Source organism: Solanum lycopersicum, chromosome 12, assembly GCF_036512215.1.
Source record: "Solanum lycopersicum chromosome 12, SLM_r2.1".
In the NCBI taxonomy this organism is placed as follows: domain Eukaryota; kingdom Viridiplantae; phylum Streptophyta; class Magnoliopsida; order Solanales; family Solanaceae; genus Solanum; species Solanum lycopersicum.
In genome coordinates this window covers 10879681-10891772 of record NC_090811.1, presented here as the reverse complement: position 1 = coordinate 10891772, position 12092 = coordinate 10879681, and the positions used below count along the sequence as shown (strand labels likewise).

Below are 12092 nucleotides of genomic sequence, written 5' to 3'. Positions count from 1 at the left end.
TGAGGGTTTGTTTAAAGGCAGAGAATGGTTCTCGAGCTCCAACCACGTGCAGGGTGTAGGCTCAGATCGTGACACACATAAAGTTTGATCTCAGACATGCTATTTATTCACATATGGAGCTATAGTTATATCATGACGCTCGATGAAACACACGACATTTTCTACTTCTTCAAATTATGCAGAGATAATAATCATTCATGAAGCCAGTCGAGAGTGTGTATAGTTGAGATCAATGACTCAACACATTTTGCAGTTGTGCGGTCTTAATGTGCAAACAAAGACTTCAACAATATTGTATGAAAATAATGCTGCTTGCACAACTCAATTAAAGGAGAATATATCGAAGGAGACCAAACAATACATACTTTATCTAATTAAGTTCTTTTTCACACATGATCTTCAACAAAACGGTGAGATAAATGTTCAACGGATTTGTTTGAGTGCTAATCTTGCAGATTTATTCATTGTCAATGTCCACATTTGAGAAGTTAAGATATAAGATTGGAATTCTTCGTCTCCGAGACATCAAATAAAGTTTTTATCAGGGGGAGTAAAATACGCGATGTACACTTTTTTTCATAACAAATGTTTTGTTTCATTGGATTTTTTCTGGTAAGGTTCTTAATGAGATAATATTCAAAGCGTATTACAATATGTATGCACCTTTTTTCCTTCACTAGACTTTTTTCACTTGATTTTTCCTAGTAACATTTTAACGAGGCACAATATCTATAAACATCCAAGGAGGGTGTTACAAATCCATTTAATTATATTGTGGATGTTTCTCTTAATACATCCCTAATATTATATATTTATTTATTGTATTAATTAATGTTACCCTAACATATTTGTTTAAAGGATGTAAACAAATATTTTCTGAATCTCAGAAAAAGGTATTCTTTATCCTTGTGAATAAACAACTAAAGAGAGATAAAATACTATTTTTCATGACCATTTATCTCCCTATATTGTTTAAGTATTCTTGTATTTTTCTCTTATGTTACAATTACAACAAGTTTATTATTATTTGCTCTTGTTGCATTGCAATCTAAGTTTTTCAAAGTCCTCTTTTTTTTTTCTTTTTTTTTTTTTTATGTTTTTGTCTGAAATTTTGAGTCATATGTCTAACACAAGTCCTATATTAAACCAGTAGATATCCTTCACAATCCGATTAGCTCCTTCAAAAACATTTTACTTTAGCGAGGAAGCAAGGTTTTGTTCGATTGTTCTTTAATACTATCTCTATTTACTTTTAATTGTCATAGGTTTTTGTTTAGAGTCAGATGATAATAATTTTGCCAAACAATTTACGATGTATTATTCATCATATTAATATAAAAAAAATAAAATTTATAGTACTATTCGTACTATTTTTGAATATTTATTTTTCATTTAAAGTATAATCTAATTTTACTTTGAAAATTAGTCAAATTGACTTTAGAAAAGTGCAACATGACAATTAAAAATAGACAAAGAGGAGTATTATCTTTCATCATATGAATTTGAATTTTGGATTGAGTTAGATTTTATCCAATTAGAATTTCTTGATTGAATTTTTAAAATTTCAAATTTGTTCTAGGGACCCTTTTTATTAAAGAAGAAAAAGAATTCGTTTGAATTTGCATAAAAAAATAACTTTTGAATCAAAAATAAAAAGTCAAACTGAATTGAATTTTACGTCAAAAAATAAAAAGTAGGGAAAGACCTTATTTAAATTGTTTTTGACTTTTCTTAAGTTAATATTTTACCTTGTTAAATACTTCGTAACTTATTAAAGTAATTTTTTACTTATTCCATGTTTTTTTTTTATATTTTTCAAATACTTTTACAAGTCAGGAACTAATTTTAAAATATATATGATCAACTTTTTAAGCCAATTCAAAAAAACTCTTAAGGATTTTTTAGTTTTGTGATTTTTTTAGTTAGTATCTCAAAGTTCGATGTTTTAATGCTAGAAAAGATAACAAAGTAATTTTTTGTATTGGAGAAAAAAAATTGAGTAACTTTTCTGAAAAGAAGTAATAGTTACATAGCCACATCTCAAATTAACCTAATCATAATTAATTTTTATGTTTCTTAAAGTAACATTTTTGGAGGAGGCCGAACACATGGTCACTATATATATATATATATATTATATACGTGCAATCTAAGTTTCAAGAATATAATTTTCATATATTAGCAACTATTTCATATAGTATACATTTGAAAGTTCACAAAAAATTTCTTTCATTATATTGAATAGAATTTAACATAAATGATGGTACTTAAAAATTACTTATTTGATAAGTTTATCAAATTAGATATAGTAATAAAATTATCCACGAGACTTGAGAGTACCATTGTTGTACAAATAAACGGGGAGTGGCAAGTCATGCTCATCAATCACATAAGAGTATTTTCGATCATAATACCAATCACCAAATACCTTTATTGTAGTCTGCATCAATATTTCATCTAATTAATATCATAAAATAAGTTCCTATTTTTCACTAAAATATCAAACGATATTAAAATTAATCAATAATCATAAATACATTATTCAATTGATATATTTAAACATTAAGTAATAAGATGTAGTTATTATCTTATCAAAATCATGTTCATATATAGAATTTTATATATTTTTCATGCTTGAACTATTTACTTAATTCGATGTTATAATAAATTCTAGATGAAGAGAAGACAAGAAAATTGAGCAATTAAAAACTTAATCCTTTTTGTTTTTTTCTGGAAAATTTTCTTAGTTATCATTTATATATTAACCTATTTAAAGTTTCTCTTCATAGTTATTTCATAATTGATTTTCTTGTTATTTAAGTGATTAGGAAGCCATTTTAATTGGAACATATAATCAATAAGAAAAAAGAGTGATACAAAAATTTCAATATAAACATACAACTTATGAGAAAAATATCTATTGTATTTTAAAAAATCAAGGATTAAAAAAAGAAATAAACAGTCTTTTAAAAAATTAATATGATAATTTGAATTCGGAATTAAATAAAAATTCTTCTAACCTTCTTATATATATACTCCTATAGTATTATATAATGGTAAATTTTTATTTCTTCTTTCTTCCTTTTTATTCATCGTTAGTTTATTAATGAATTCATTTACCACATTCATCATATTTTTGTTTTCTACAAAAAAAAGAAAAAGAATTGTTCTAATATTTTCATTTTATATGCCTACAACGTAATATTTTTAAAATTATTATTAATACATACATGCTTGAATTGAAGTAAGTAGGAATAATTTTCATTCTTTTTGTTCGTTTGTGTTTTTATAAAAATAAATACATTAGATTATGTATGTGAAACATAAAATATCACATTTTATTGAATAATTTAGTAAGGTATTTTAGCTTTATGAATGACAGCTTTTGTAATTTTGAAAATATAATGAATTAATCAATTTCTTCTTTTGTGGATGTGAAAGGTAATTTTGTAGATATTAATTAAATATCACATATACTACAGTTTATATATTTTTAAATTTAAATTGAAGATATGTGAATAATAAAATCAAAAAAAAAAATCGTAGTAAACAAAATAAATGAATTTGTGATATATTAATGAGAAGAGCACTTAGAGCTCGTTTGGATTGACTTAAATAAAGTTACTTTTAAAAGTATTTTTGAAAGTGCTGAAACTTATTTTTAAAATAAGTAATTATGTGTTTGGATAAAAGTATTGTAGTTAAAAAAAGTTGTTGATGTGTTTGACAAATAAGTGTTGGTAAACCCTTTCTTTTTTTATCAAAATGTCGAAATATCCTTAAAGTTGTTAATATGATAAAAAAATTGATTAATTTAAGATTTTTATACTTACAAAACATTGATTTTTTTTTTTTATACTTTACATTTATAAGTAATATATTTCCTATCATTCACATAATTTTTATCATCACAAATTAATAATAATAATAATAATAATAGAATAATAATAATAAGATAATAATAATAATAATAATAATAATAACCACAACAACAATAATAACAATAATATTATTAAAAATAATATACTTGGTTAACATAAAATGACTTTTAAGTTGGAAAAAAAACACGCCTCACCTAGTTTTTAGCTTTTAGCTTGAAATAAGTCATTTTTTACTTAAAATAAGTCGCTTCGATAATTGTCAAACACTCAAATAAGTTAAAAATTGACTTTTAAGTTAATTTGATCAGCTTTTAACCCCATTCAAACAACCTCTTAATAAATTATATTAATCCAAGTGATAAGCTAATAAAAATCAATATTAAAAATCTAATAATTTTTTAATAGTGAACAATGTAATAAAAGAATTATGAAACATTTGATGTTATTAAATAAAAAACATGATTCGTTTTTTATATTCATATAGATTTGTTTATGAATATTGAAATAGGGTGCATTGGTGGAAATGTGGGACTACATTTCACTAAAGAAACAATGGAAAGGGACCTAAAATATTCTTAAATTATTAGAAATGATATAAAATTATCCTTCATCCATTTATTGGCTTCAAAATACCTTTCTCACTCATTTATTGTGTCCAAAATACCTCTGTCATCCACCTTTTGGTTCAAAATTGATCACTTATTTAACGGTTTTATATTTAAAGTATTTAAATATTTTTTTAAATACATGACACTCAACTATTTGTTATAATTTTACTTATTAGTATAATTTATAAATCAATTCACTATTCACCCATTACTAATTAAACCCCTCCAAATTAATAAACCCGTCATATTATTAGTGCAACAACAAAAAAACTGCTACAAATTGAGTATTTTTAAAAATTTGAGGTGAAAATATCTATAGTAGTAAATTATCATACATTCATACATTCTAAATAAAAATTACCGATAAACTTAAAGTCTGACTATGCTCATCTTAATTATTCTTACGTCTCAATTATGTGATGTTACTTCATGGGTAACTTTTTTTTCAAAATAATATATTAAAGGTTTTAAAACAAATCATAAATATTTATAAAATTATATTTTAAAAAGGTGCATGAATTAATTCGGGATATATTACTTCTTTACCTTTAATCATAAATTTCTAATTCAATCTTGAAAGAGAATCCTATTGAAAGTCTCATCCTAAATAAGCGGCTCAACCTAAATTTAATTGGGGCTTAAATTCGAACTCGAATAATTTTGAATGTCATTTTCATGAATCTATAATTTCATCGTGTTTTAGTAGTGTTTATGACAATTTTAAAATTATAATTGGATTATTAATTGGATGAGATTTAGTTAGCAATGAGTGCGTAGTGGGTTGATTTATAAACTATATTAATAAATTAAATTATAACCAATAGTTGAACGCCGAGTATTTTAAAAAATATTTAAAGAGTTTAATTATAAAATAATTAAATAAATGATCAATTTTGAACCAAAAGGTGGATGACAAGGATATTTTATGCCCTTTTCCAAAGAAACAATATGATAGTTGAACTTTTTTATAAGGTAATATTATTTAACACGTTTAAACAAGATATCACATTCGATACATTCGGAAAAAAATTAATATTATTTGTGCATCACTCAAGCATGTATACTAGTTTAATTCAAGGAAAAAGAGTTTGATATACCCTTTAACTTTGTCATTTAGAGTTGATATATCTCTCATTCTAAAAGTGGCTCATACTAAACCATTTTCCTCTAACAGAAGCAAAAGATTATTTTTGGATTAATTTTTATTAAAAAATAATTCATATAAGGTATATCTTATCCTTCTCACACGTTTTTGTTTTACTATTTTCCTCAAAAGTTAATTTGAATTTATTATTTTGATGTTTAAATTTATTTATTTTTACTTATTTTACTATAAAATTTATTATAGATGTCATAAATTTTTTTACAGATATAAAAACTAAATTTTATCACCACAAAAAAATAATTTTAGTTTTTTCCATTCACACTTCTTTCTTTCATTTCTCTCATTTAACATTAAAGAATGAAATGATATACGAATAAGAAACTCAAATAACAATAAATAATAAAAAAAATTAAAAAGTAATTTATGTGAAAAAATTAAATACATAATTTTTTAGGCATCGAAATCAAAAAAATAATTTAAAATTAATTTTTATCACTTTCCTAATTGTAAGCACTTTTATAATAAGGGATATATGCATAGTTGTTAAAAGGGGCCGACCCAGCCCCACCCGGCCCAAGTCTCGCGCGCCAAGGAATTTGAAGAGCTAGGGCGGGCTGGCCCTTCATTCGGAATAACCTGAAAATGTTCAACCCAACCCAAACCCTAGAAGGGTCGAGTTTTGGGGCGGGCTAGCCCTTCCTATTTTATTTTTTAAAATTTTTTTTCTTTTCAAACTTATTCTATAATATTAAGAAAATGAGAAGATTTTTGAAACAAATATGACAAATAAAGGTATTTGTTAATAACACTAAGGAAAAATCTAGTGTTATTAGCATGTATCTCGCATACTAGATATGCGAGTGAGATAAAAGAGTGACAAGCAAAATTGGAGGGAGGCAAGGGCACGATATATGTCTATGCATCCTAGATACATGTGAATCTACTTGGATAGAGTGTATCAAGAACATATTAACCTAATTTTGAGTCCATAAGAGATACGTGTATTTGGACGTATCAAAATCTAGTAAGATTTATAATATTACAACATATCGTGTATTTAAGTAATTAGACTATATACTAGTCATATTATTGTAAATTACCCTTGAATAAAAAGTTTTGGCTCATGGGCCAATCCCGCCCCCACCCCGATCAAGTCTCAAGGGCCAAAGACTTATACAAGTCGTGCTTATAAGCCTTAGTGTTAAAGGAGCTTGAAAAATCCTATCCCAACCTTACCCCAATAAATGGTTGGGTTAGGCCGGCTCCATGGGCTAAGTTCATTTTGACGGCTTTAAATATATGTAGGTCACTTTTATTACGAAAATATATCAATTCTAAATGACAAAATTAAAGAGTATGTCATACTCTTTTCTTTGCAATAACTTTCAAACAATTCATTGGTATTGGCATTTAAACTTCCTTTAGAGAATGCTACTTTAGATCCAATTCTCAAAAAATGACTTGTACTACCAGGATACTTCCTACTTAACCCTGATAACTAATAAAATTAAAAGCAAAGTTCTCTTCTCATCTTATTTATATGATGGGTACTTGTTAATATGATGGTCCAACAAAATCTTTTTCACTCTCACATACAATTAAATTTATTCAAATACATTTTTTACATTTCTGACACTAAGAATTCATATTGAAGTAACTCCCCTCTGCGTATCAATTTATGTGGCATAATTTAAATTTTGAGAGTCGAATAATTTAATTTTGACAATACAGATATGAACTCATAAAATTTTTTGAAATAAAATATATAGAATTGAAAACTAGTACTAGTAAGTTTTTTTAAAAATATTATAAGTCACAATAATTAATAATTTTCAAGATATTTAATACATATCTTACCAGATTATTAACCGGAGTAGCATTGATTTTATTCCACCATAGTTCAAGCTGTGTATGACGATTAAACGAATCAATGAAAACTCCTCTTTGTTTTGGATCATTTGCTTTTGGCAAAGCTCTTAGAAATTCTGACCTCAATTCTGAAATAAACAAATTGCAAACACATAATTATCGTAGTAATGTATTGTAAAATGTAAATGTCCATATCATGTTGCCTAATAGAAGAAAGTAGAGTTTGAAATTTTTCGAGAGTGTGCAAACCTTTGAAGGCATTGTTCTGATTTTCAGTGCAATTTCTAGCTTGAATGTATTCGCCGATATCAAAGCCTATAATACTGTTTACCTGTAAATCATTTCATTTAAAAATGTCAAATGAAAAAAGGAAGAATATAGTACTCATGAATTATTACTATATCCAAATATAATTAAACGCGTGGAGAAATAACTAATTTAAAGTATAAATGATTTGTCGTTATGTATGTACCTGATAGCTATCAAATGCTGACATTACAGTAAAAAATGGCGTCTTGATGTCTCGTTGTATGTTTTCTGGGAAGAAACACTGCAGAGAATTTGTAGTTTTGAATTAATTCATTACTTCAGAAAGCATAAATGTCAATATAGTTAAAATGCAGGACGTACCAATTCTGGTTTCATTCTCGAAGTGCATGATTTCGGTAACACTTTAGTAGATCCCTGCAACTCAATATATACATAATGAACTGTTTGATCTTCTTCAACGTATCGTAAAGTAAATGAAAGAGATATAGGATTTTACGTGTAGAGTAACAACATCTTTAAAGATGGACTCGAACACATTTGTTAGCAGGGGATTTTTCCTATAAGTAACAAAAAAGGAAATCTCAAAGTTAGATTAGTTAGTACGCGGTATATTGGTTCTTAATTAGCATGTCAAATCATTAGCTTGTATAGGAAATACAACGTATATATCTTACACGCGGATAAAATAACCAGCATCAACCAAGCATTTCACTCTATGAGCTTTAGGCAATAAACTGTGGAAGTGATCACAGTATAGCATTGCTGGATATCCGTTAGCAGAACCACCGGACAGAATAGCCTGCAATTATTAAGTTGTCTCAGGATTTTCCAATGAACGATAACAAATATTACTATTTCTGTTATAGTTTAAACATACGTACGTTCTTGGCATCCTTTAATCCTTTAGCTAAAAGATCCTCGATTATTGCATCAAATATCCTTGCACCTCTAAAATGAAGATTGGTAGCCTAAACAATGTAGGATTTGAGAGTAGGTCAATGTTGTCTCGTCAAAAAACACACCGCTAAAGAAATGTCAGAAACAAACATTCTAAGGGAGTTTTAAAATAGAAACTATAGATTGAAAAAGAGCATACAGGATCAACGTTTTCGATATCTCCAGTGAAAGCTCCACCATCACAATACCTAACAAAGACTTTGTTCCAATTGTAAAAATCTGCATGATTTACAATAAATATAATCAACTTATGATCGATCACGTATATAACTCTTTCTCAATCACATTAAACTTTTTCATTCGGTCCATTCTAGATTATCACACAGTTCTCGAGAATTAACCTGGATTTTCTGTTTTGCTCTTGCTGAAAATGCCTAAAAATATAAATGGCAGCATAAGTGTTGAAGAACCCAAGTCAGTCTTGGAACGATTTAGGCAGTCTGTCGTGTTTCTGCACCATGCTCCTCCCTATTTACAAAGTGGAAATAGAGGTGTCAAATGGGCGGGTTGAGTTGAAATTAGATATACTAAAATGAGTTGTAATAGAAATTGAGTTGGGTCTTGATCCGCCTAAGTTTACTTTGGACTCAAATGAGCTTAAACACGAGTTAGGGCTCAAGAGTTTAACTTGTTTTATGTTAATGTTGAACTTACTGAGAGTAGAATAATCCAGTTTCGAACTCCATGTCCAAATCCTGGATCGAGATGGTATGCTGGAGGCGATCCGTCCAAGCAAACTGCAAGTAAAACAACACTGTACATTATATAAAGATAAATTTTTCTAGTTTTAAGTTAGATTTTGTTTGTACATATACATATTCAACCTGCTCCTTTTGATACAGCATTTTGAACAATTGTTATATCGACAAAATATGCATGATCTGCGTGTTTCTCTTGTTTCAGTAATTCATTTGCTTTTGTAGAATCACTTTTGCTGATGGCAAGAGAACAAATAAGTAAGCAAACAAGTCGAACACTTCTTGTTGACATCGTTAACCTGCACTACATAATTCAAGGATGAGAAATGAAATATTTTCTGTGAAAAATTCAATCTAAGAAAATAGTACAATTTGATAAATTTTTGTCTGATTTACAGATATAATTTTTGTTGATACATTATATAATTGAATGTAGCATAAAAATCAATCTCAAAGTAAGGCTTTCAAAAAGTATTGTTACATGTAGCTAGATTGATCAAATGGAATAATATGTCTCCATTCTAATAGAGAAATAATGGGTCATATAAAATGATTAAAGTTAAAAGACGATAATAGAAGGACCTAAGTTGAAGTTGAAATGGTGACAACTCTTGAGTCGCTGTATGACTATGAAGAAGGTGATTTATATATTATATAGTCCCTCTGTCCCATGAGGTAGTTTGACTCACGCAATTTAAGAAAGAAAGGAAGATTTTAAAAATTTGTGGTTCAAAATTAATGATAAAAATTTGTGTGACAGTAAAATATATATTTTATAATTAAATTGTTATTTAATATAAAAATATATCTATTTTTTAACTAACTAAAAATGAAAGTAAATCAAATAAATTGATGGAGATAAAATATATAATACGCTCAAACTAGATATGAATTGACCTGTTTTTGTTTATTAATTGATCACATGCTATATGGAAGAGAGAACATGGGAGTGAGGAGTGTGCAGTGCAGCAAACAGAGGATTGACTATAATTTATTTTTGTTTTTTTTTGTGTTTATTCATAAAAAAATGTGAAACTAAGGTTGTAGACTCTAATTTTAGATATTAATAATGATCTAGTTGCTTTTATAAAATTCTGGCTAGTTAAGTAATTTTGGGTGTAAAACGGTTCACTTCTAAAGTACCCTTTTGATGAAGTCCTTGAGTAGGGCTGTCTTGACACTCTCAATCATAAGTCCACAAAATTCGCTTGGGATTTCCATTTTATTGAGAGAAAAAAAATTGAATAGAAAATATAACGATCTTTTATCTCATTTAGTATAGGGATTGTTACAAGTAAAAAAATATCTACATACACATTTTTTTCTCATAATTTTCATTATTCCTTATCATTTATAAAATTTTCAAAATTTCTCAATTTCCTCCTAAAACTAACTGCCAGATACATAACTCACAACTCCAAAAACCAAAGTTTATCACTTTCTCATTTCACTTCTTAAATCTCTCTCCATTTTCTTATCAGTTAATTTATCAATTACTTTTCAAATTCAAAATCAAGTCTCTATCCTATCAAACTAATTCAACATGAAGCAGGTAACTTGTTCATCTCTTCAAATTGTCTGTTCATCCTTTATTTTTTTATTTTTTTCTTTCTTCTTCAAAACATTGAATCATATGAATGATGCACCATCTCTTAGTCTTGCTTTTACATAATTAAACTCAAATAACACTTGTCCTTTTTTTATTCCGAAGATATTGGGTTGAAAACAAATAAAAAAACTACACGACTCATTAATAATAGAAATCTCATTGAGAAGTTGAAGATGGAGCATGTAATATCGAATTTGTTGTGAGACTGAAAGCATTGTAATTATGTGTGAACAAAAAAGGGGGACGAGATGAGATGGACATATCAAATAGTTTATTCTTAAGATTGATAAGTTTTCCTATTCAAGAAATTCCCAAAAAATGATGAGGTGCGTGTTTGCCGAATCTGCAGAAAGTTCATCTATGTTAGAAATATAAGCTAAATAGGACTTATATATCAAATGTTTTTTTTTTAAAAAAAAACTACCAATTTTATACTTTTTTTTTGGTAAATCAATAATGATACATAAACAAAAAATTCATCTTTCATATTGTAATGTATCAGTACTTAGTAATCAGTTAGTATGTTGATCTTCTTGTATCGATTATTAAATTTGTTTCAGTTAGCTAATCAAATAATGATACATTAATGAAAATATAATGTGTCATATTGTAATGTATTAATATTTAAGTATAATCAGTTGATATACTAAGTCCTAATTTAGTTCATTATTTGCGGAGTTGTTGTAATTTTTTTGAAATTATTGATACAAAAATAATGTTCAATAGTGTATCATTCAAAACATGTAGTTTTTCCAGTATGCATCAGATATAAAAATTTACGAAAATGTATCAAATACAAACATAAGATAAATGACAAGTTACTAATTTAATTGCACTTTTTTGTTTGTATCATGTTTAAGGGTTGGACAATTTTTGTATCATGTTCAACTGGTGGGCTTTTTTGTATCATGTGTGGAGATGTTCTAATTACGTGAAATTATTGATACAAAAGTTTTAATATCCTATCAAATGATTTTCGAGTTGATTATCTTTGCACAACATATGAAACATTATTATGGAGATACGAGACAAAAAAAGAAAAGTCAGACTATGTTAGCGATAAAGATAATACTCTAAGGCCCAACGGTCGCTCTA

The 12092-nt window shown here is 27.1% G+C and overlaps 1 protein-coding gene across 3 annotated transcripts; it reads right to left on the bottom strand.

The window, feature by feature from the left end:
- Window positions 1–2212: 2212 nt before the first annotated feature.
- Window positions 2213–10062, bottom strand: LOC101263882 (pectin acetylesterase 8-like). 3 transcript variants are annotated; one of them, XM_069292436.1, is made up of 13 exons: window positions 9971–10062; window positions 9515–9687; window positions 9345–9427; window positions 9032–9158; window positions 8830–8909; window positions 8615–8701; window positions 8408–8532; window positions 8230–8290; window positions 8094–8147; window positions 7936–8013; window positions 7713–7794; window positions 7452–7591; window positions 2213–2440 (listed from the first exon to the last, which is right to left on the bottom strand). In XM_069292436.1, exons 2-13 carry the CDS (start codon window positions 9678–9680, stop codon window positions 2318–2320), a joined length of 1206 nt encoding a protein of 401 aa, XP_069148537.1. In that variant the 5' UTR covers window positions 9681–9687; window positions 9971–10062; the 3' UTR covers window positions 2213–2317. The 3 variants fall into 3 exon arrangements, with proteins under 3 accessions (XP_069148537.1, XP_069148536.1, XP_019067005.1); XM_069292435.1 differs by having other exon boundaries at window positions 9870–10006; XM_019211460.3 differs by lacking the exon at window positions 9971–10062 and having other exon boundaries at window positions 9515–9812.
- Between the last annotated feature and the right edge of the window lie 2030 nt (window positions 10063–12092).